General features: G+C 50.7%; 3 protein-coding genes across 4 annotated transcripts in view; 2 read left to right on the forward strand and 1 right to left on the reverse strand.

The window, feature by feature from the left end:
- UBASH3A (ubiquitin associated and SH3 domain containing A) overlaps positions 1 to 5904 on the forward strand; it is a 40918-nt gene extending 35014 nt beyond the window's left edge. Inside the window, exons 12-14 of the mRNA XM_014532935.1 lie at positions 46 to 152; positions 2782 to 2888; positions 5460 to 5904. Of these exons, the coding sequence (XP_014388421.1) occupies positions 46 to 152; positions 2782 to 2888; positions 5460 to 5597 (352 nt within the window). The 3' untranslated portion in view covers positions 5598 to 5904. The remainder of the gene's footprint in view (positions 1 to 45; positions 153 to 2781; positions 2889 to 5459) is intronic.
- Positions 5905 to 8971: 3067 nt separating this feature from the next.
- RSPH1 (radial spoke head 1 homolog (Chlamydomonas)) lies at positions 8972 to 21801 on the reverse strand. 2 transcript variants are annotated; one of them, XM_005885716.2, is made up of 9 exons: positions 21635 to 21801; positions 19921 to 20034; positions 19713 to 19818; positions 18071 to 18161; positions 17438 to 17573; positions 14807 to 14878; positions 11130 to 11289; positions 10158 to 10313; positions 8972 to 9131 (listed from the first exon to the last, which is right to left on the reverse strand). In XM_005885716.2, the coding sequence occupies exons 1-9, from the start codon at positions 21686 to 21688 to the stop codon at positions 9079 to 9081; spliced, it is 942 nt and encodes a 313-aa protein (XP_005885778.1). In that variant the 5' UTR covers positions 21689 to 21801; the 3' UTR covers positions 8972 to 9078. The 2 variants fall into 2 exon arrangements, with proteins under 2 accessions (XP_005885778.1, XP_005885779.1); XM_005885717.2 differs by lacking the exons at positions 18071 to 18161; positions 19713 to 19818 and adding an exon at positions 21240 to 21349.
- Positions 21660 to 25002, forward strand: part of SLC37A1 (solute carrier family 37 (glucose-6-phosphate transporter), member 1) — a 60079-nt gene continuing 56736 nt past the window's right edge. The window contains exon 1 of the mRNA XM_005885714.2: positions 21660 to 21737. The gene's annotated coding sequence lies outside the window, so the exon portion shown is untranslated. The remainder of the gene's footprint in view (positions 21738 to 25002) is intronic.

The raw sequence follows: 25002 nt of genomic DNA on the forward strand, positions 1-25002 counted from the left end.
CCCCCACTCAGGCCAGGGTGGCAGCGCTCCCTCTCTCCCCCACAGGCCTGCGTTCCCCATCGCCTCCCTCCTGCCCGCGGAGAGCTACGACGAGTATGTGCACAGGTGTGCGGTGAGCGTGGAGCAGGTCGTCAGCAGCTGCCCACAGGACGGTGAGTGCCTCCCCCGGGCTCGGGATGAGCAGCCCCAGGAGTTGGGGTCTTACCACTGAGATGGAAACTGCACCCTTTTTTAAAACTTATTTTTGTTGATTTCAGAGCCAAAGGGAGAGGGAGGGAGAGATAGAAACATCAATGATGAGAGAGAATCATTGATCAGCTGCCTCCTGCATGCCCCACACTGGGGACCGAGCCAGCAACCTGGGCATGTGCCCTGACTAGGAATCAAACCGTGACCTCCTGGTTCATAGGTCAACACTCAACCACTGAGCCACACCAGCCAGGCAGGGCTATTTTTGAACCTGATCATTCTCCAACCTCCTCCCCACTCCCAGGAACAGAGTGGTACATCACTGCCTCTGCTGTAACTGAGCCCATAGACACATACTCCCCCGCCACTTAGGCCCTGGGACCCCAGTTCTAGGACTGAGAGCCCATAGGACCCAGGACTGCAAGATCAACACAAACCACCTGTGCCAGACTCTTAGGAAACAGAAACGCGGAACCGAACAACCAAATGTCAGGACATGTTTGCTCGACAGTGGGGAAAATGTCTGTGGATCATTGCGGCCATTAGAGACATTTGAATATGGTTTGGAATATGGAAATATTAAAGAATTTTTGTAAATTTTGTTAGGTGTGAGAATAGCAGGATGGTTGTGTACAAATGCAAAGTCCTTGTCACTTGGAGGTGCAAACTGATGTTTGCGATGTGCTCTAAAATAATACTGGGGGTGGGGGGGGGGTAGAGAACAGAAGATACAAATGGGCTACATGTGGGCAACTGTTGGAGCTCCATGGCAGGTATGTGGAGTTCCATCAGACCCTTCTTTGGTGTGTATTGGAAATGTCCATAGTAACAAGTTAGAAGTCAATTTTCTAGAAATTGAAGTCAGCAAGCATGTCTTGAACACAGCGAAGTGGCCAGCATCCAACAAAACATGGTGGGCAGTCTAAGTGAAGAAGACACACTCTACCCTCGAGGAATTTGAATATTGTTGGGGAAGGGGCGCCAACATCTGGAATATGAGGAATATTAGTGACACGAAGAAGAGTCTCAGAGTCCGTAAGAGACCACCGGCCCGCTTCCCACCTTCGCTCTTTCCATCCCTGTCCCTCACCCCGGCGATGCTCCGGGGATGAAGAATTTCTGACAAGGAACACGGGCGGCAGCTGAGCACCTGGCCCCTCCCCGAGAGTCACTGAGACGTCTACAGGAAGAGACCCCAAACCTGGCCAAACCCGGCACCCGAACACGCCTGGCCTTGAGGATGGCCGCATTGCCTGTTGACTGATCTGAACTTGGGGAACGTACTTCGGGAAACCACATCGCAGTGACATTTGATTAATTGTCAAACACCTGTTGCTACAGTTATTGCCACAGGACATCAGAGGACAGAAAGCGACAGGGCCTTTCACTGAGCTTTCGGGGCCCCACCCCGCCCACCCCTCTCGGGCTGTCCCATTGCAAGCCTCCGCCACCAGCTAAATGTCAGTGCCAGGCACGAGCCCCCCTTCAAGGGCCCCCTGCAGTCCTTCGGGAACTCAGATGCAGGACCACGGCTCCGTCAGCTCCGATGTCCACGGAGCACCGTGTGTGCTGCTCACCGCAGGGAACAAGCTCCTCCGTCCAGGCGTGTGGCAAGTGGCCGGGGCCCCGAGGAGGCGGCCCTGGGTAGGAAGAGGAGGGTTGGGAGGTGAATGCGCCCCAGGGGGAGGGCCCATGAGCGAGGCAGGAGGGCGAGAGGTGTGGAAGCAACAGAAAGTCCAGCTCATACCTAGTGATCCCCTGGCACCGGTGGGCCCTTCACAGGCATTACGTAATCTGCTAAGCCCTCACCTTCCTGTGGGGTCTGAAATACCACCTTCCAGCACAGCACCCTAGCACCCAACCATGAGATGGGAGGCCAAAGATCTGAGTGTGAAATTAATAGGAAATACCACAGGAAGAGAAGATCGGAGCTTTAGTCTGGGCTCACAGTGGAGGATTTGTAGTCACATTAGGAGGTGACTGGCTTGAAGGGACTGCTCTGTGTCAGCCTGGCCTTTGGAGGGAGCGCTGGCCTGATTTCCTCCTCTAGGTGGAGCCGGTGAGTCCGGCCCAGACACCTCCCTGACTCCCAGGGGGTGAACCTCCCCAGCTCCGCTTTGTCCTGGCTCTGGCTCCCAGGTCCTGTCACCGGAGGGAGACTCCCTCAGCCAGTGGACTCTGGATGTCCTTACCCACCGTGAGTCATCAGCAGGCTCATCGTGATCAGCCAGCTGATAGTCCTCAAGCTAATCGGATCAGCCAGCTGGTGATTCTCAAGCCAATCGGATCAGGCTGGGCGGCAGCCACCACTATGTCCCAAGAGAGTTGGCAGCTCAGAGCCCGCTGCTGGCTCATATCACGGCGAGGTCCCACCCCAGATCCTGCCTGAGGATGTGAAGAACCAACCATTTACAATGAGAGGCGGGACTGCTTTACTGAGCCATGACCAGCCACACCTATTCTACCCCCGGGGACTCTCAAGGTGGGGGGGCACCATGAGATAGCCTCACCCCAGGAACTGTGGGGACCTCCAGTCTAAGAAAGGCGCTCCCTGTGCCTGCCTGGACCTTGAGCTGTTCTTCTTCCCAGCAGGCGTCATCCTGATCGTGGGCCACGGCTCAACGCTGGACTCCTGCACGCGCCCGCTGCTCAGGCTGCCACCCCGGGACTGTGCGGACTTCGCCCAGCTGGTGAGAAAGGTACGTGCCCGCCCTTCCTCTTCAGACCACAAAGTCAGGCAGCCCAAGGACGCAGGGTCATCACAGGCCCTTCTCAGAATGGCAACAAGCAGCCTGACAGCGCAGGGCAGCAGGGGCCCGCCTATCCCCTGAGACTGTGCCCACAAGCTCTCATGCACAGGGCAGCCTTGGGCAGGGGTCTGGGGGGCGAAGTTGTCATCTTGATCATCAGGGTGGCAACTCTGGCCATTTGCTGCCAAGATGATATTTTTTTTAAAAATAAAAAAAGACACAGGGCTTTTTAAAGGTCAGTCCACATGATAATTCCTTGCAACTCCCGGAGTTGAACAGATGGTCCAGTAAGAAGTAAGCAATTTGGATAAAAAGAGAAATGACAACAGCTGGACTGGCTTGCTCTAGGGACCCACCCCTGCCCGCCTCTTGCCTTGGGAGCCGTCCAGCCATGGGACACACAGAGCTTGTTGTAGCTGCCAGAGTGCTCAGGGCTGGCTGGGCTGTGTCAACAGTTCTGGAAAAATCAAACCGGTGACAGACGTGTCGAGAAGGATAGTGGGTACTTGGACCAACTTGTGGGACGTCACCAACAAGGCAAAGGTTGCTTTATCCGGTTAGTGAGGTAAATTGAGGCGGGCAGACTCAGAAGCTGAGACCCCACCCCCTGCCCCTGCCCCCACAATCTCCTCAGGGTCAGATGCGCCCTCTGCCCTTGTCTTTGTATCAAATTGACCAAGGAATTGACCAATGGCCTTGAAGCTGGGAGGACAGTGTGTAGACAACAGCTGTGATAGAAGACGAGTCCTGGACATGATTCCGTCACACAAAACTATCATGGCGCCACTGGCCACGGCTTGTTTGCACAGGTGTGGGCAGCAAGGTGTCGCCCGGCCCCGAGGGGCCTGGGGCTGCAGAGGAGTCCGACCACATGGGCTCTGTGCCTGCGCAAATCGCTTGTCTCCCTGAGCCCCTCCTGGCCCTCCTCTCTCACCTGGAGAGCATCAAAGAGCTTCTGCACCTGAGACGTTCGGTCATCTGTGCCGCGGGTGCCCGCTCTCTCCTGTTCCAGTTCCCTCTGGACCTGAGTAGAAACTTGTCCAGGTGGAGTTTCCAGGTGTCTTCAGGTGGTGTTGCCCAAGTATGACCCAGATGTGTCTGAGCTCTCCGGGATCCAAGACCACCAGCTGACCATTTTCCGCATGCATGGCTTGAGCCCCCTCAGGCCACACTGGGACAATTCTGTATAGGTTTCTCCTGGAAAAAAGTGTTGCTCTCGCTCCTGCAGTCATCACTGTCTCCCCCGTGTGCTCTTGTGCTGCCCCCATGGACCGCTGCAACCGTTCCTGCAGCTCCGGGTCTCCTGGAGGTCCCATCTCCACACAGACAGCCGCGCTGCACACGCAGGCGCTGGCGAGAATGGCATGTTGCTGCTGTTCCAAACCCATTCCTTTTAGTGACCATATCCCCACCCACACCCCAGCCCTTGGCCTCCCTTCTGGAGATGCCAGCCTTGAGTTTCCAAATTCCCGTAACTCTCTTTGTTTTGTAAATATATTTTTATTGTTTTCAGAGAGGAAGCGAGCAGGGGAGAGAGATAGAAACATCAATGATGAGAGAGAATCATTGACCGGCTGCCTCCTGCACACCCCCTACTGGGGAGCGAGCCACAACCCAGACTTGTGCCCTGACTGAGAATGGAACTGTGACTTCCTGGTTCATAGGTCAAGGCTCAACTACTGAGCCACACGGGCCGGGCCTGCAACATTCTTGTGCTGATGATTTGGTGTCCACACCACCCCACCCCCAAATAAGCTGCTCTCACGGGTCAGAAATTCATCAAGGAATTCTGCCCAACCCTGGGCCTTCTAGTCAGGGGCAGCAGGAAACAGACCCTCTGCTCGCCCCTCACCCACCATCACACCCCCCCCCCCCCCCCCCCCCAGTCTCTCTAAGCAGAAGGAGTCATCCCTGAGTCAACACTAGCCTCCACTTAGGTCCCCCACCACTCCCTTGTGGTGGAATTTTTGCAAATTCTGTCTGACCAAGGAATTTCTAGACATTAAAAAGGGAGAGTAAGGAAAGGAAAGCAACACAGGTAAACACAAAGGCCTTCAAATCAAAAATCTACTTCAACACGTTCACTTCACAGATGAAGGAGTTGCCTCAAGTTCCACTTTGTCATTTTTTCCCGGGGGTCTGAAAACTCATCACCTGGATCTTTCTGTGATGCTAAGTTTGAGACTGTAGCCACTCTTCTAACGGTAGACAGGGTTCTCAGCCTTGGCACTGGCACCCCAGACACGTGGGCGGGATAACACTGTGCATTGTGGGATGCTAGCAGCACCCCTGACCTCCACCCACTGGATAGCATCCCCAGTTGATAGCATCCCCATTTCCTGTTGTCCTGGGCGCCCCACCGCCCCTCCTAAGAACTGCCCTGTTAGGTGTCAAGGCAGCAACGACAGCCTGGGCACATCACGCCAGCCTCCAAGGCGTATCTGTCTGTTGGCTTTAGAACGAGTCTAAAATTGATTGACTTGGTATAAAGTATTAATAAGTGATGTAACTCTCCTCTAGATCCCTTCTCTGGGAATGTGCTTCTGCGAAGAAAATAAAGAGGAAGGAAAGTGGGCGTTGGTGGCCCCCCCTGTGAAGACACTGACCCATGGCTCCAACTCCGCGTTTAACTGGAGGAACTGGATCCTGGGCAACTGAGAGCCCCCGTTATGTTTGCACAGCTTCACAAGGAAGAGGCGAGACTCGTACGGAGGCTGAAAGATACTGTAATGGGAAGGTACCTTAGTCCCGCCTAATGGGATTGGTAGAAGCACAAAGCGCACTTTTAGGTTCCAGGCAGCCTGCTGTGGCTTTCAGTTCGTTGCCGCCACCTGTGGGTCTGTGGCCTTGCAGGCTCAGCTGCCCGATGCCACCTTGTGACTTGTGTCTGCCATGTGGTTTGGAGGGCAATAAGAACTGTGACTCTAATTTCCAGGGATTAAAGACCCACCACACACACACCAAAGGTTATTTCCACTTTATTTTATACTAGAGGCCCAGTGCACAAAATTCATTCACTGCGGGTGGGGGTTTCTTTCAGCCTGGCCTGCGCCCTCTCACAGTCTGGGATCCCTTGCTCCTTACTGCCCGCCTACAGCAGAGGCGAAAGAGGCTACTACCACCACCGCTGCGCTCGCCAGCCGTGAGCCTCGCTTCTGGCTGAGCAGCGCTCCCCCTGTGGGAGCTCACTGACCCCTGGTGGTCAGTGCGCATCATAGCGATTGGTCGTTCAGCTGGTCATTCCGCCATTCAGTCGATTTGCATATTAGGGTTTTATTATATAGGATGTTCCTATTTGCCAAGTCCCCAACTGTTTTTCCCTTTTCTATTTCAATCACTCTTTGGCTGTGTGGGGCAAAAAGAGGTAGAATGTTCAACAAAAGGAGAAACCAGACCAACACCAGGAAACTGCTGCTTGGTGACCCCACCCCGGGTATTAGTTTCCTGTTGCTGCTGTAACAAGGCACCATCATGGACTGGTAAAGATAACACAAATTTTAACACACACACACACACACACACGATTTATTCTGTTGCATTTCTGGAGATCACAAGTTCTAAAACAGGTCAACAGGAGGCACTGGGGGGATTTATTTCATTGCCTTTTCCAGCTTTTATAGTCGCCCCACCCCCACTCCTTGCCCCATAGCACCTTCCTCCATCGTCAAAGACAGTGGTGTCACATTTTCAAGTATCTCTGGTCCCTCTGTCCACTGCCTCACTGCTTCTCACTTCTGACCCTCCTGTCTCCCTTTTGTAAGGCCTTTTGTGGTGACATTGGGTCCATCCAGTGCAGATAATCCAGGATCATCTCTGCATCTCAAGATCCTTAGCTCAATCCCATCTGCAAAGGCCCCTTTGCCCTGAAAGGGAACATATGCACAGGTCTGGGGATTGGGATGCGGACATCTTTCAGGGCCACTCTTTTTTAAAAAATGTTTTTATTGATTTTTAGAGAGAAAGGAATGGAGAGAGAGAGAGATGAGAGAGGAACGTCACCAATCAGCTACTTCTGGTTCACAACCCCAGCATGTTGCCCTGACCGGGAATTGAACCAGTGACATCTCCTGAGTCAACGCTCAACCGCTGAGCCAAACAGGCCAGGCTTCGGGGGCCACCCTTGAGCACATCACACCCCAGCATATCGGGGCTGCTATTACAGGGGCCCAGGTGTAAGGATTTGAGACATTCCTCCCCTTGGTGTAGGGTGTTTTCAGCTTCTTGTTTATCTCTTTTGATCAAGTGGAGAGGGGAGAGAAGCTTTGAAAATGGGGAAAATGGGTTCTGCCCTGACTAACAGGTAACACAAACCAGACAGGGACCCACGGCAGTGAAATCTGCCCAGATAACAGGAGTAAAATGGTACCTCTGACGTTGAGAAGTTGGTTCAGGTGGTTAATAGGGGTCTCACAGTTGTGTCCTCTCAACCCAGCCCTTCGGAAGAAAAAGGAAAAGCCATCCAAGTGCTCAGAGTAGGACATAGTCATCCCTGGATGTGCTGCCCACCCCAGGCCCTCTGCTTGCTCCCCTGGGTACCTGGTGCCACACCGACCTCACTAGTCATCATGAAGAATAAAAGCTTTGCAGGTCAAGCTAATGGAATTTGGGGTTGTCCACAGGTGTCTGGATTCACCCTCCCAGGGGTGAGGCTTCTGGGTGTCATGCCCCTGGATAATAAGAGGGGCAGATCATGTCCTTTGCAAGGGACACTGAGAGGTGCTTGACTCTCCATCTCCAGGTCAAGTGTGCAAGAAACACCATTTTGTTTCTATTTTATAATTCTGGTTCTGACTAGACCCACCCCCCAATTCTGCTGCAATGACAGAAAACCTAGTTTGGTCCTTCTTGGCTTCCAGAATAAATCTCGTTGTAAGAACTGAGTCCTGGGAAATGTGCTGGATAAGGGCAGAGATGGAAGTGACTAAGTTTCCAACTTTATGAACTAACAAGAAACCAAATATTAAACAAAGAAAGAAAGATTTCTGACCACCGTCCTCTTCCTTCGTTCCTGTCCTGGAGCTGGTCCTCATGTTTACAAGCCTAGTCTGACCCCCTGCTGACGTCATCTGGAAATGGACGTCCTGTTACCAGGAACTCCCACTTCCAACACCCATGACATCAGCTCCTTGATTTCCTCACCTGTGGGCTTAAAAGCACAAACCTGGAAGGGACTCTCACGTTTTGACATGGCAGATGTTAATGATATTAATATACCTTGTGTTGCAATGACTGGATGGAAGGTGGTGAAAATGGGAGGGGTAGCTGGCCTCAGGCTAGCAGCAAAGGAATCGAGGAGCCTAACTCGGTGCCTCTGATGGAGAACTGCTTAGGGACAGGTCTGGGGCCACCATAACCTGGCCAACACTCTCCTGTGTTTATCTGAGAAGAGTAATCATCATTTTCCCCTGAATTAAGTCTTATTTTAGAACCAAACTTGGGATGTTTTAAATATGAGTCATGTTGGTGAATTTTATAGACTGAATTGTGTCCCTCAAATTCATAAGTTGAAGTCCTAATCTGAGAACAGACCTTTAAAAAGGTCATTAAAATAAAATGAGGTCATTGGGGTGGACTGGTGTCTTTATGAAAAGAGTAGATTAGAACACAGACACACACAGAGGGACAACCATGCGACCCATGATTGTGACGTACAGGTGTGGGGTCAAAGGTCAAACCTCAACCTGAACTTGTCCAATGGATGCCTTCTTGAGCACCCATGAGCTCCCCTGGGGGCTCCCAGAAATATGTGTTGTGTTTTATGAGAATCACACAGGCATTCTTATTGTCTAGGTGCTTTCCTAGTGTCTTGAGGGAAAGGAGAGAGGGAATTCAGTCTGTAGTCACTGTCCTGGCTCAGCCGGGAGTCCACTCTGTCGCCATCTCCTATGGAGGGGCAGGTGTATGGCAATTCTTCATCCTAGGAGAAGACACGCTAAAACCAGGACAAGGCAACCTGGGAACTCTTAGTTTAAAGAACTGGAAGCACAGGCGATTTCAACAACAAAGGAGAATGAAAAATTTATTTGCAACTGTAAACCATTTTCACAAACAACTAAATACGAACGATCAGTAACTGATCGGTGTTAACACCTCGAGCACCGGGCGTTGGGTGGCACAGGCCCTTCACTTTGGGCCCATCTTAGTCTGGAGGATCGGATTGTCTAGGGTCATCTTCTTCGAAACCCACATTTCCTGGGAAGGAAAGGGAAACATGAGTATATGATATGAACTTTTTTCTGTTTTAAAATTCTTTATTTGCCGAGTCGGCATCTTGGACTGGATGGTTGTCCATGTGAGGCTGTCCTGTGCATCACAGAACATTTAGCAGCATCCCTGGCCTCCACCCCAGAAGATGCCAGTAGCACTGCCCGCCACCCTGCCCAGCCCTCCAAGTCTCTAGATGCTGCCAAATGTCCCGGAGGCTAAAACCCCTGAGCCAAGGCAATGTCCTTCTGTCCAGGCTGTTTCAGGAACCTGAAGTCTCAGACACCAGCTGGTCCTGATGTCATGCCCACTCTCTCCCAGCCTGGTTCTCGGATCCTCATCCTGAGTATTGCTCACACCGGGCCACTCCTCCTGCTCCCCTCATCTCGGGTTCTGGGTGGGGAAGGCCTTCCCAGGACCTGCAGTGGCAGAAGCTTCTAGATTAATGGTACAGTCAAACCCATTTAAAAAGGGCTGGTCCCCACCTGGCCAGTGTGGCTCAGTGGTTGAGCATTGACCATGCACTAAGAGGTCACCGTTTTGATTCCTGTTCAGGGCACATGCCCGGGTTGGGGGATTCCATCCCAGTAGGGGGCGTGCAGGAGGCAACTGGTCAATATTTATCTCTCATTGATGTTCCTATCTCTCTCTCTCCCTTCTAAGAATCTATTTAAAAATATATTTTTTTATGATAAAGGACTGGTTCCCAACACTGCCAGCTCCTACCCCTGTGCCTCAGCCCTGCTAAACCACGTGACAACACACAGCCAAGCTCTGCATTTCTAGCGGAGGCCTGCTCGCCTGGTAGAAACGGAGATTAGCGAAGAGCAGAGAGAGAGCATCCGCGGGACCTGCTGTCCCTGTTGTCGCGGGAGGTTTGCAGGAGCACCGGGGAAGGAGCAGCACCCCTGTGGGTCCCACGTGAGTTCACAGAAGGTGCTCAGGGTGGGGGTCAAAGGGAAGAGATCCTCCCAGCCTGCCCAGCGTGTGTGACCCCCCAGAGCTCAGGCTCACCCTGCTGGTCTATGTTGTCGAAGCGGAACTCCTCCCGGCTGTACTCGCCCTCCTCCCTGAAGTTATCAGCGTCTTCCTCTCCGGGCCTCATGAAATCGGCCTCCCCATCTGAGAGATCCGCTAGGGGCTGGGCCTCCTCCCCAGGCTCTCCCCGGGCTGTGAAGAAACAAAGGAAGACAGCGTCCAGCAGGCCGCAGGCCTGTGCAGGGTGGCTGCTTCCTCTCCTGCCGAGAGCAGCACCCAGCTTCTCCCTCAGGGGACCACGCCTCCCCAGTGGACGTCACCCAGCTCCAGCCCAGGCCGGGCCAGCAGAGCATCTGGTCCCCGGTCACAGTGACCGTTCTGGGAGGATGACTATGTCCCAAGGGTTCTGAGGATCAGACTGAGAAAGAAGCTCTCTGCTCCCCGGGGCTCTCGAGCTGACTGGGTGACAATCTGATAAAGTCATTGAGGATGAGTCTCCAAGGGGAAGAGAGCAGAGACCCTGCCTGTGAGAGGAGAGACCCAGAGCTGCGCCTGACCCAGCCACGCCTGAGGCTGGCTCCTCCCCACCTCCCAGCTGTGTGAGCCAATGAACTGTGTTATTTCACTGAGGCCAGCTGGACCCGGCTTCTAATCACTTGCAATTCTCCAGCATCCCAGGCTGTCTAACTGCCCCTCGGGAAGACCCCTTGTGAAGGACTCTTCCCCCAGCTGCTGTCAGCTGGCTTTCCCGAGGCCACACCCACAGGCAACCATTGACCAAGGTGAGGGGAGAAGTGTTCCAAGGGACTTAAGCTCCAGGGGCTTCCCATGGAGTCAGCCAAGGTGTTGAGGGCCTGAGCCATGGCTGGGCTCTATGCTCTCAGTCCTGCTGATTCGGTGCTTGGAGGCCCGGGTCCCAGAGCCTCTCCCTCATAACCCCATGCACATGGGAGGAACCAGCAGAGGCTGTGCTCAGCCCGCCCCGCCCCACGCCGGCAGGGGCCGTACCCTCGGCTGCTGGGGTCTCCTCCTGGCCAGGCACATCCGCGGGCGGCGGCTCTTCAGCCAGGGTCGGTGTCCACAAGGCCAACTCTGTGATTTTGATAGCTTTCCATTTTGGAAGGGCAGTTATTACCGACTCCTCCTCCTCTTCCTCTTCCACTCTTTCCTATTGAAGTTTAAAAATGTGAACTTGCCTACATTTGTGTAAACGAGGTGTGGGGTACTTAGAGGAAGGGGAGAAAGGGCAGGTGTGTAATTGCAGTACAGCACCATTCAGAGAGCAGATCAATTGCCAGCTTCCCAGGGACAGTCTACGTGGCTCTGGAAGGCACTGGGATGGGAAATGGAAGGGCAGCGGGACACTGTGCCTACCCTCTCCCTGCTGGCACCTGGAACGCCTGCGGACTCACTCCCCAGCCCTGGAAGAGGTAAGATGTGACCAAGCCGAAATGCGCTTCTCCATGCGCTGCTCAGCCACCCTTTCCTGCTCTAAGATTCCTTCTACATAATACAGTTAACATTGCAGGAAGAGGAGGCCTCGCAGCCTGCTAAGACAACCTTGCAATGATGTCGAAGGGGATAAAGACTGAAGCTCTAGTTTCAAGGATTCTGGAGGGAAAATAAAATTCCAGAGCAGCTACTTCCCATGGCTCAGCCACAGGAGGAAAGCCACGGCATGCCACGACCCCGCGCCACGAAGCACAAGCCTGAAGCCAAATCCACGTGCTTGTCTCCATGGCCAGCATCCACTTTTATTCCATTTTCAGTTTTGTAAACGTTGCTCACAATGAACTAAATTGACGCCATGAGTCATGAAACGGTTGCAAAGTGTACTTTGAAAAACATTGTTCCAGGACTAGCGTCGGTAAACTTTTCTATCAACTATCCGGGGCTTTGCTGGCCACCTGGTGTCTGTGGCCACTACGCACCCTGCCGTTGTCGTTCAAAACAGCCGCAGGTGACGGGTAAATGAGCAGCGTGGCTGGACTCCAGAAACCCTCATCTACAAAACAGGATGTGGAACCACATGCTCTGAGGGTGAGGATGTAAATGGTGCAGCCACGAAGGAAAACTTTGGGAGGTTCCTCAAAAAACTAACCATAGAATCACCCTATGACCCAGCAATGCCACTCAGAGGTATACACCCAAAAGGACTGAACATAGAGATTCAGGCAGATATTTATAGACCAATGTCTATTGCAGCATTATTCGCAGTAGCCAGGAGGTAGAAGCAACCCAAGTGTCCGTAAACGGAGTGTTACTCAGCCATTAAAAGGACATTCTGACACCTGTTAGAACATGGCCAAACGCTGAAAACACTATACTAAGTGGAAATCCAGACACAAAGGACAAATGTATGATCCCACTCATATGAAACATCTAGAACAGGCAAATTCATAGACAGAAGGTAAATCAGAAGTGACACCTGCGGGGAGGGGGAGGAAGATATTGTTCAACGGAGACAGAGTTTGGAGATAAAGGAGTTTCAGAGATGGATGGTAGTGATGGCTGCATGACAGGTGAACGGATTAAATGCCACTGGAGTGTACACTTACAAATGGTTAAAATCGCAAGTAGTGTATGTATTTTAGCACAATTGAAAAAAAATTCAAAACAGGCTGCCACCAGGTTTGGTCCATGCAGATCACCACCCCTTCGCTAAGGGACTGCATTCCCCTTTGGGAGCCAGAAGTGAAAATTTAGGCTTTTCTGTTTCATCACAGTCTGACCCTCACCAGAGCACAGTGGTAGCTGAGGACAAAGGTCCTTGAGTCAAGTGCACTAGTTCACAGAGTTATTCCTGAATGCAGACGGTGGTGGAGGTCTATATCAATGTTTCCCCCCTAAGATGTTACCGATGTCCTTCCAACTTGCTTCTCATCATCCTGAAATACTGACTTCTTTTTCTTTTTATTAAATTTATTGGGGTGACATTGGCCAATATGATTATACAGGTTTCAGGTATGAGTTCTTATGTTACAAGATCTGTATATTGCACCGTGTGCCCACCGCCCAAAATCAAACCTCCTCCTGTCACCATATATTAGGACGCCCTTCCCCACTCAGAAAAAGCTAAGAACCATATGATTTCACTCAACAGTGTGGTGGTTGCCAGAGGGGAAGGGGGTGAAATACTGACTTCTAATTTAACTTTTGCCCCAAGAGCCTAAAACTGAAAAATGCTTAATAAGATGTGTGTGGGGTTTTTTTGTGTTTTTTTTTATCACTTCACAAGTTAAAACAACTGCTCCATCATCAATAAGACCACAGAGGCTAGATTTGTGACTAGTGGCAGTATAGTGAATAGCAGGTCCTTCAAGGGCCACGTAAGAGGTGTCCAACCGCAGGGAGAGCAAAAGCAGGAAACAGTCGCTGTGAGTCGAACAACAAAGCCAGTCAAATGTGTGTTAAGTTCAGGGCTAGTGTGTGGGCGACACACAGAGACAAACACGCTGAGTAGTAGAACCGCGTGGGAAGGTGGCGTGTCCCCAGGACTTCTGGACACCCTCCTCACACTCAGACTGGACGTCCTGGGAACCAAGAAGACACGATGCTCAGGGGGATTGGGGGCCTCATTTTTAGCAGCAAAACCAATCATTCCAGCCATTTCATGTTTTATAGTTAACTGGGAAAATGACCTGGCCAAGGGGATCATTGAGATTCTGGTCACAGAAAGAAGGTGGACATCAACCCACAGACCTTGGGGAACCACGGGCTGCTTTGGGGAACACAGTGGCTGTGGTGGAGTGATACAAGGGAAGTAGAACACCACAGGGGAAGGAACCAGGAGAAGAGGGGGGTAGAGAGCCTGCCTAGTGGGGGGATGCCCTGGTGGGGTGCCCTGGGTGAGCCTTGGGATTGTGGGGGTGATGGGTGATGCCTGAGGTATTTTACTAAATTTCCTATTATCTACAGGCTTTAGCCAGCCAATAATAGCAGGAATACACACACACACACACACACACACACACACACACACACATTTAGATGCCTAATAGTGACAAATTAGCTGGCTAATTTCAAAACGAACCACAGAATATCAATTTAGTATTAATATTAATGTTAAGTATTAGAAAGGAACAAAAAGAGAAAATTGTAAGTGGCGTGAGTCATCCAAATATACCCGAAGCACTGGCTTGTTGCACGATCTGGTGACATCGCCCTGACAGAGTTCAGTGGACCGTTTCTGGGCCCTAGCTGCCCAGAGCCCTCTGGCTGGCGCAGAATTAGCTGGTTTCTCGGCAGGAAACCAGGCCTGGCTTTCAGCAATCACTGTGACATGATCTCGTTGAGTTCTGGCAATGCAGTTCCAGACCAACAGAGGCACGTGAAGAAGGAACGGGGAAACGGGAAAGTCCCTGAGAGCTGGCACCACTCTCCTCTGCTCCCTCTAGGGCAGCGGTTCTCAACCTGTGGGTCGCGACCCCTCTGGCGGTAGAATGACCCTTTCACAGGGGTCGCCTAAGACCATCCTGCATATCAGGTATTTACATTACGATTCATAACAATAGCAACATTACAGTTATGAAGTAGCAACGAAAATAATTTTATGGTTGGGGTCACAACATGAGGAACTGTATTTAAAGGGCCAGAAGGTTGAGAACCGCTGCTCTAGGGGGTCGATGTCTCTGGGCAGCTCTCTTGCCCACAATGCAGGAGACGACAAATCCCCTGCCACTTACCGCATCTGTGACCCGATACTCCCCGTGCTGCTCACATCCAATGTCAAACACATACTTCCCGGGGCCCATAGGCTACAAGCAAAGAGAAATCAAGAGGTACTTCACTCTTGAGAGTCAGCACCCAATAGGTAGTCCAAAATGCTTTAGAAATGCTACCCCCATAAAACCTACCCGCATCGTGCGATTGGGGGGGAAGTCCAATATAGGTCAAAGAATGTGTTTAAGAACTAACGGCTAACGGAATTGCAAAGTACAGGGCCTATTTTGTTTGTTTTTAAAAACTTAACTACATTAATTCCCTTTATACAAGTAATGTATTTATTATAAAAGTTTTACTAAGTCCGCAGCCACGGGCAAACTAGATAGAGATAGAACTACTAATAACATTTTGATGTAATCTCTGTAACCTTGTTTCTAGGACAGAGGGGTCTTGATTTAAAATCTGATCATAATTATATATACTGACTGCTACTCGGTTTTTACTAGACATATGACATGAGTGCCTTCCCATGTGTACAAATATTCTTCCACAGCACCAGTTGTCAACCTGTATTTTATTTCGAGAATTATAATCTATTTTACTTATTTACTATTGCCAATATTTGGTCTGCTCACACTTTTCTTGGACAAAGACTGCCAGAGTAAACATATTCTGGGTTAAATCATTGTGTACACTTTGGAGAGTTTCCTCTGGGTAAAGTTTCAGAAATAACATTTCTGGACAAAAGTTTGCACAGTATATATACATGAGAATGAGGCTCCCACAGAAGCAAGTAAGAGCCTCTTTGTCCTCAAACCCTTGTTTTTTTTCTGGACCTTAACATTTTGCTCTATCTTTACATTTTTAAATGTATAAACAAATCATTGTAAGTCATATCTTTTAAGTTATTTAGTAAGGTTGAATATTTTTTTAATATTTTGACCATTTAAATCACATTGATTGATGTGAGTCTTTTATATATTAACTGTTGCACATGTCCTAACCCCATTCATCATATAACTCTTACTAGTAAATTTCCTTTCTAGTATTTTCTAATCTCTAAGGGATTGTTTTTTGTAGGGAGCGGCTACAGGGTTAAGCCTCGGACTAACCTGTGGCAGGGCCACAAGTAAGTCCCAGCTTGGAGGGCAGAGCACTCTTAGCATAATAAAGCTTAACCTTAGAGCCCTCCCTAGTTCCTTCCTAGGTAGCTAATGGGCTGTGGGAGGTGCAGCAAGTGCTGCCAAAACAAGGTGAAACTCACAAACACATTGCAACCATGTTGACTACTTCCTTGTTTTGCTTTGACTATAAAATAAAGCCTCGGCTTGGAGGCTGGATCTTTCTGTGTCCTCATCCAGGCATGGGTGATCCACAAAGCCCCAGCTGTATTCTCTTTGTCTTTTTTATCCTTCACCACCGATCCTTAGGTTCGCCCTTGGCCGTGCTGGCATGGCACGGTTTTTATTAGACAAAATCTCCTGGCTTTTTGTTTAGAAAGTTTTCCTCATTTTAAAGTTAATAACCTATTTTTTCTCGCAGTGATTTTTGTTTATATTTAAATCTTCATTTCTTCTAGAAAGCGTCTTTATCTATAAGCTGGAGGACAAACGCTGATTTCCTTTTTCTGCCCAAACGGTTACCAGCACCATTTCTTGATTTCTCCCGTCATTTCCTTAGTAATCTGAAATGACATCCTTATCACACATCCTTGCATCTGTCACTAGACTTGCTGCTTCTCTGATCTGTGTATCTCCATCCTAATGATTATGCACAAGGGCAATGCGGGGAACCACATGGGCAATGTGTAGGTTTGAGGAGAATGCGCTGCTTTGCAAAGACTAACAGGGGAATCTGAAATTAGGGCTTGATCATATGTAAATGAAAACTGAGTTTAAGAGAATCTGAGGCTACTTCATTGGATCCGTTAAGTAATCCCAATGTCAACATCTAACAGCGTTCACTTGCCCAGCAAACTCTTTCTTCAGGGACAGTGTCTGCTCAGCCCCTGATCAGAGCCACAGGAACACCAGGCTGGTAGGTTCTGAGTCAGTCGGGGTTTCTCTGCACCCCATCAGGGCTCGGACAGAAGGGCAAGCAGAGCCACAAAGTCCTGCCCACGGAGATGACCGGAGTGGGTACTACAACCTGGAGGCCTCAGACCCAAGGTCTGGTGCTCCAGGCGGTTCTCCAGTACCACAACCACCAGGTGAGGAGGGGCTCATGGTCTTCCTCCCCAGCTCCAGCCCTGCACCCCCCAGGGGAGAGAAAGTCAGAACCCCCACATGCTCAACCACAGAAAATGTTCAGCCGTTCCCGGCAAACGAGGATCTCACAGCTGATTCCCCCATGAGACTGAGCACACACAAGAGGGCAACATGCCCCGTGTTAGAGGGACGTGCCCGGCCACTGCTGGGAGAGACTGGGATTTACTGAGATGCAGAGAAACTGGCCAGGCTCCCCGCCCCCACAACTCTGCCCTCTGTGGGTTATCAGGATGCTCAGAGGTAGACACCGCTGCCCTGTTTCCCATATGCGGAGGGATGGAGGGCTTTCCCGGGTTTCCAGTATTTCCCGGGCACACGGATACTCAGACTGGGGAGAACGGTACTGCGGATTTCACCGGCAAACATCACTTCCCGCTGACTTACGTTTTTGTTCGAGAACTTGCCCTGGTACCTGTGGTTCAGGTGAATGATCTCGGCTGCGCCCTCCTGCTGTCCGTTCACCCAGGTCCCCACGTACTTGCTGCCGGTCTCTGCGTAGAAATAGGTGCCTTGCCCGTGCCTGGAGGAGACAGGGGCACAAAGCCTTTAGATCCGAAGCATGAGAAACCTCCCGGGTGTGAAGGCAGGCCGTTCACTGAGGGCCCTAGGCTGACACAGGGTCACGGCCATCGTCTTCTATCTCTGCCCCAGCAGAGCATGGCTCCTGCTCCCTGTGCCCACGCATGGGGCAGGCATCGCCTGCCGGACAGCGGGGGCCTTCCTGCGGGTCAGCTGGTCCTCACATGCAGAGGCAGTGCTCCTGGGAGCCGAGGCTCAGTCCCCAGAAGGTTCTTGCTCTGTGCCCTCACCCCCCAGGGCCCTGGGGTGCAGGACCCTCGTGCTCTCCCCCACGGGTCTGCACCTGCATCGTCCAGCAGCCTCGCCTGAAAGCCTGGCAGGGTTTGAACTGCCTGGCAGACTTGGTACGTGAACTTTTGTCATGATTCTGTTTCTTAATAAGACATCGTCATATTCTCATTACATGGATTATCTACAGGACTAAAGAGAGAACCGAACCTTTGGTGGGCGAACCACTCTCCAGTGTAGGTGTCGTTATTGACATAGTAGTAGACGCCGTGGCCTTGCCTCAGGTCATCCACCCACTCCCCTGGAAGACACGACACAAAAGCAAGCCCTGGTGAGAAGGAAACCTGCCCTTCACCCCTTCACCCCTGTCCCTTTCTACTCCGACCCCCTCCCCCCCCCGGCCCCTGCCTCCCGGCCGGATGGCTTGGAGTAGAAAGCTGGCTGAGGGAGGCTGAGTCACACGGTAACTGAGCACGGGGGTGGGCCCGTGTATGTATCGGGGCCACAGTCACGTGTGTGTGGCCAGCAGCACAGCGAGGGTTCAAACCAGGGCTTGCCTGCCCTGTTGCCAGCGGTGCCAGCACCACACTCCTCTGCCTTGTGTGTGGTTAGGGATCCAGCAACCACGTCAAGGCTCGATCCTGGCCAGGTGCCAGCATTTCACTCCATTCCCCACCTCACCCCTGGTTCCTAAGAGGTGATGACATCCCACAAGTAAGTGGTTACGCAGCCAACATTTACTGAGTGCTCCCCATCCATCAAACATGATTCTGAGTGTTCCACATGTAGTAATTCACTGCAAATGAGAAGCCAAGGCACGGAGGGATGAGGTCCCCTGTACAAGGTCACACCATGTCTTTTGGAGTCACAACTCTTTTGGAAAATCTGATGAAACTAGATAACTTCTTCCCAGAAAAGAAGCCCAGAACATAGAATTCTGCACACAGTTTCTGAAGGCTCGTGCCCACTCCCCACTTGTCTCTCTTCCCAGGAACTTCCTTTATCCCTTGTTGGGATTAGACTAACACTATAGGCACCACCAGATGACAATGGTGCCGGGGGCAGCAGTGGGGTTCTTGGAAATAAGGGAACCAGGATCTTCCTGAGACATAACACTAGCATGTAAAGAACTATCGCGGAAATAAGAACACCAGGTTAGCCCAGCCGGCGACCATCAGTGGTTGACCATCGACCTATAAACAGGGAGGTCAGGGTTCGATTCCTGGTCAGGACACATGCCCAGGTTGTGGGCTCCATCCCCAGTAGGGGGCATGCAGGAGGCAGCTGATGAATGATTCTCTCTCATCATTGTTGTTTCTATCTCTCTCTCCCTCTCCCTTCCTCTCTGAAATCAATAAAAAAAATATTTTAAAAAAAAAAAGAACACTAGTTTAACAAGGCAGAATGCCTCTCTGCCCAGAAGCCCTCAGTGAAGGCACTACCAGGTCTAAACAAGCAGTGTGTTCCTCAGAAGAGAGGTCTACCAGAAATGGAAACAGCAAAAACAACTTCAAAGAGACAAATGCTACCAAGCATTGAACATCCTGGGTGCAACCCACTCCCCAAGGTCTGTGCTTGCCCAGCAGCCTCCCTCTCTGGCATTTGCTTCTCAGGACACAGGCTCACAGAAGAGAATTTGCTGGGCACAGGGACAGTCACATTTCTCATAATTACAAGGCTTTCTGGTTTCTGCATCAACCCTGTGAACATAGGAGCACAGTGTGTGTTTGTTGAGTGACTGACTAATCCAGAGGACTTTAAACTTTCTCATTCTTCTCAGTAGTCACAGAAGAGTTCAATCCCAAAAGCAGATGTCTGCGGCACAAAAAGCTGCTTTGCGAGAACATTTTACCTTCGTATCTTGATCCGTCCGGGTATATAAAAATGCCTTGACCATGTTTTTTATTTTTAACGTATTCTCCAGTGTATCGAGCACCATTTTTAAATTTGTAGATGCCCTGAAACACATTGATTATAGGATTCATATCATTCCTGAGTTAAATACTCGCTAGTAGAGCATTAAATATAGAAAACTACCCACGCAAGTCACCGATTCTGACCTGACCGTGTCTTTTTCCGTGTTCATAGCTCCCCTCATAGGTGTCCCCATTGGGCAGTCTGGCTCTCCCGTGGCCGTGCCTTTCACCTGCCTCATTTCGTTCCCCTTCATATTCCTGGCAACAAGAAAGTCAGCATAATTACAGCTGCCACCGTTTGAGTGCCAACCATGTGCTAAGCATTTTACAAATAGTATCCCACTGAATCCTCCCAGTCCTCGGAAAGGTAGCTAACCATACCTGGGCACTAAAAAATTACAAACCTGCCTGGCTGTTTTGGCTCAGTGGATAGAGCATTGGCCTTCGGATTGAAGGGTTCTGAGTTTGATTCCAGTCAAGGGCACAGACCAGGGTTGCAGACTCCAGTAGGGGGTGTGCAGGAGGCAGCCAATCAATGATTCTCTCTCATCATTGATGTTTTTCTCTCTCTCTCTCTCTCCCTCTCTCTCTCTCTCTCTCTCTCTCTCTCTCTCTCTCTCTCTCCCTTCCTCTCTGAAATCAACTTTTAGAAAAAAAGGTACAAATCCAGTGGGGCCATTTGAGGAGAGAAACTAGACAGCTGACTGGGCAGGTGTTGCAGGTTGGGTTCCCTCAGAAGCAGACACTGAGCAAGTGGATTTTTTTAAGTGCTCCAGGGAGAAACCAGGAAGAGGTAACAGATATGGCAGAGGAGGCCACCAAGCATGGCTCATGTCCAGTGATGTCCAGGACTCCGCCGCAGCACACAGGGGATTCTGGAGTGCAAATCACTGCAGCTTGCCCTGGTTTTCAGCACCAGCCGCTGGCTGCCTAGGGTTGGGCTCCTGGCACTTCTGGCTTCCCCTACTGGCCAGGTGGCTCCAGTGCATTGAGGGGCTCATGGACCAGTAAAGCAAGTAGGAGATGGGAGATGGAGGTACAGAGCTAGTTAAAAGGTATGGTAGCCACAGAAGAGGTGCTAGGTTTTTCTGTTAATTGGAAACTATTTCAACCCTGTGCCCTGCGCACACACAGAGGTCAAGGCTAGGAAATGGCCTCCCTCTGGCTTAGAGAGGTTAATCTCCCAACAACATATGCTCACACAGAGCCCCGCTCACCTCACTATTTGTGCGTGCCTTACCTCCTCTCTATTGCCTGAATCAAGGAACAATTCCAATAACCTGGGTCAGGCCCACAAGAGTGAAGAAAGCACCGGTGATTCTATCTAGACCTAAATGGTGAGCTCTCCAGGAAACCTTGGCTGAGCCCGAGGCAGCCTCAGCTTTGCTTGAAGGCTGCCAGGCAGCGGCTCTCCGCCATCCACCCCAATCCTGAGGAGCCAAGCCCACTGCTCAAATACTTACTCAACAATAGTATGGCCCCTTGGGAGGAGCCAGACATCCAAGAAAACCGCCTGGGTGGGAGGTAATGGCAGGGAGGAGGATGCTTGGGCCTTTGACTTGGAAATCTTTGCCTTTAACGGGAGGAGGGTTGGGGAGGGGGACAGAGCGAGAAGGGATGTGGCCAGCAGACGTCATGACGTTTCCCCTTTCACCACCGACTTCCAAGACGCAGCGCCCACTGTGGCCCGCGTGCTCTTCGTCCCTGGCTGGGCCTCCCGGAGCAGGGGGCGGGGGCGGGAGTGGGGGGGCCGTAACTGGCCTCCAGACCTCCCTATTGTGCGAACCCGGCCTGACCTCCGGGAGTCCGCCTGCCACCGCGCACCCCGGGAAGCCCCTCCCTCTGCCGGAGCTCTCACCCCAAGATCAGTTTCTCCCTCCTCCTCCATCTCCTCCGAGCCCAGGTCCGACATGGTGTCGCCTCAACCTAGATCCCCGCCGCCGCCGGCGCCACTCTAGTCCGTAAGTACCACCACCGCGTCCCCCGTCGCCATAGAGACGCGTCCAGCCCCGCCTCCCTCCCGGAGCGGGCGGAGGGATGGGAAGGCGCCTGGAGGAGCCACCCGCCTCGGGTGCTGTCATAGCAACGGGACACATCGGCCAATCGCCGCCCGGGACAATAGGGAGGCGGGGCCTGGGGCGGACTACGTACCCGCCCGCTGTCTAACCCTATGCCACGTGGCTGACCCAGGAATCCCTGTTTTCGGGCTGCTGGGTGATGCTGCAACGCGGAGCCACCCTGAGTCAGGCCCCTAAAGAGAGGGGGCGCAGGAGGCGCTTGGGGCCACCTCTAGAGAGGGTCTCACCCTGCCGGGTGTTGGCACTGGCCCTTCCGACCCGCTCCTCGGTTTCTGGGGCACCTGCGGACTTGCCGCGCCACCCCACCTTTCCGGGCTCGTCCCGCCCTGCGGTGTTGGGGGTCCACAGAGCTGTGTCCTCTGAGGTCGTTCGTCGTGTTCGTAAGCCTCTCCTGACTCCGAGGCAGCTCTGACCTCTTAGCAGATGCGCGTCCACGTGCACACACGCCCAGGCGCTCGCACGGACTTACACAACTTCCACTCCTCTTCCCGTCACCTGACGTCTCCTGCAGACAGCTGACCCCGCCTGCACAGGCCCCTCTTGATCTCTTTCCCAATTCCCCGGTCACCACGGATCCAGGCCGTCTACTCACCCTGTAATCTCCAGCAGTAGCCTCCAGCCTCTGGCCCTCTCAGCACCCACACTCCTCAACCCAGCAACCCAAATGCGGACCAGTCTCACACGCTGGAATTCAGTATCTCCATGTTCAAGGCCCAAGCCATCTTCTTAGCCTCAGGGCCCACCATCCCCTTCCTGTATTTGTTAACTGCTTCATACAAAAGCAAACCACAGGCAGTTCCCCCAGATACATCCTTCATGCCCACTTCTATGCCTTTGCCTGTGCCATGCCCTCTCCCTGAAATGCCTTCCTTCCCCCAGCTCTATCCATTAACAAGCATAGCCATTCTCCAGACTAAGGGGCCACTTCCCCCAAAATCCCCAAATTTATAAGGGCACACTCGGGGGTGTGGGGGGGGGGGGTATGGAACTTAACTCTATGTATCATCTATCTGTCCATCATCCATCCATCATCTATTTTAAAGGTCTGAGTGTGACAAAATGCAATATCACTTCTATGTGATGTGTGTATTCATATATATTAAGCATATTTCTCTGTATTTTAATTTTTTACTTTAAATATGTGAAAACTCCTTCCTGCAGCTTCTATAGATACTTCTAGTTAGATGCCCTTACTCTCTCTCTCTCTCTCTCTCTCTCTCTCTCGTAACTCCCATAGTACCTCAAATCATCTTTATCACACACAAGACAAGTTCTGTCTCATATAATAGTCATCTGTGTGGTTATCTCATTTCTGGATACTCAGAAGGCGTGCCACCCTTATATTTGTCTCCCCATGCACCTAGAAAAGTGTTTTCACACAGTAGATGCTCAACCAAGCCAGTGAAATATGGTCGAGGTGGGTTTTTTTAAAAATATGTTTTTATTGATTTCAGAGAGAGTAAGGGAAAGGGAGAGAGGGATAGAAACATCCATGATGAGAGAGAATCATTGATCAGCTGCCTCCTACACACCCCCTACTGGGGATTTAGCCTGAAACCTGGGCATGTGCCCTGACAGGATATCGAACCTCCACCCCCTGGTTCATGGGTCGAGGTTCATCCACTGAGCCACACCAGCTGTGGTTGAGGTTTTTGTTTGTTTTGCTTTTAATTTGTTGTACTTAAAAGAATGTTCTTGTATGTGGAAATACACAAGACCATTAAAATGAGAACAATCACTGACTATTTACTCAGAGCTTGATCTAGCAAGGGAGTAAGCCATTATCATTTGCATTTGGCAGACTCCAAGGTAGGCAGAGATGTGGGAACACTTTATAGGAGAAAAAAGGGAAGGCTCGGGTGTGCCATGATTGGAGGTTGTTAATGTTGGGCATCAGCAGGAAAGCCAGGTAGAAGTAGGGAGTCCTATGTGATGGGTTAGTGTGCAAATTCAACTTTCTGTCACTGGTCCTAAGTTGTAAGTGCAGGAAAAAAATGAGATAAACTCTCCGTCATTAATCAAGTCCTGGCCCCTTGAGGTCAATTGTTACAGGGTTACTGTTTGTTCCTGGATCAGCTGGTAGAGATAGCAACCGGATTTTCTACAGGTCTGACTTACAGCAGCTGGCATTGTGGGATGTTCACTGCAGATAATGGGTTGGTTTCCGGGGCTGGTTGCTGCAGGTTTGGGGTCAGAGTTCTACGTTTATATATGGTCTGCCCAGTGTACATTTGCATATCCAATTTCTAGTGTGTTTTTGCAAATTACACAAATAAGTGCTTCATCTTAAATCTAAATATTGTATGGTGCTCTTAGTTACTTTTGAAATTGAAACCTTCCACAATAATCATAAGCCAATGATTTTATTTCTTTAAATCTAATATTCAAGTCTTAAAAATAATTTATCAAAATGGAAGAACAAGAGGTCTTGAAGTCATTGTCGTCTGAGAAAAACATTGCTTACCTTCAGCCAGAATGCCCAAACTCTGGGATCCCAGGGCTTATTAGATTTGGTCACCTCAGGCAACTGATGAGAAGCAAAGTTTGCCACCCCAAAATATACCTTTTTGGAATATTGATTATTTTAAGCTGGTTGTTTTTATGAAATAAAAGACTCAGGAAGAATCTTTGACCCTCCCCCTTACCTGCTTAAAGAAATTCACATAGAAAAACCTGCTTAAACAAAGAGAACCTCACCTTAGCATCATAGTATGAATTAAGTGTGATAGGCAGACAGGAACCTCTGTGTCCCACTGTTTCCGGGTGGCCCAGATCAATTTGTGTACCAAAGGTTTGCTCCTTCTCATCTACCTGTGCATTGCCTACTCTCAGGTCCTATATTCTTAAGAAACCCCGCATGTACTTATGTAACAAATTTGATTATTTTCTCCTGTTGATCTGTCTCACATTAATTTGATTATTAGACCAGCCTGAAGAACTTGGGTAGAGAAAAAATTATTTTTCTTCTCCCTCAAAACTCACATGTACTCGGAGCCTCAGTTTCCTATTCTGTAAACTGGGTAGAATAAACCTTACCAATCTCAAAGAGCTTCCATGGGGATCAAAGATGATATTTTATTAATGTATTGTTATTTATTATGATAACCACATAATGCTAATAATGAAGATATTACAAATAAATCACATA

This window comes from Myotis brandtii, unplaced genomic scaffold (assembly GCF_000412655.1).
Source record: "Myotis brandtii unplaced genomic scaffold, ASM41265v1 scaffold923, whole genome shotgun sequence".
Classification (NCBI taxonomy): domain Eukaryota; kingdom Metazoa; phylum Chordata; class Mammalia; order Chiroptera; family Vespertilionidae; genus Myotis; species Myotis brandtii.

Bases quoted from the DNA above. Each gene is read 5' to 3' on its own strand.
- RSPH1 (XM_005885716.2), bottom strand. From the start codon at position 21,688: ATGTCGGACCTGGGCTCGGAGGAGATGGAGGAGGAGGGAGAAACTGAT. The intron at 14,879-17,437 runs GTAAGTCAGCGG...CTTTGCTTGTAG, and splicing joins GCAAGTTCTCGAACAAAAAC to CCTATGGGCCCCGGGAAGTA. The intron at 10,314-11,129 runs GTACGGCCCCTG...GTTTCTTCACAG, and splicing joins GGAGACCCCAGCAGCCGAGG to CCCGGGGAGAGCCTGGGGAG.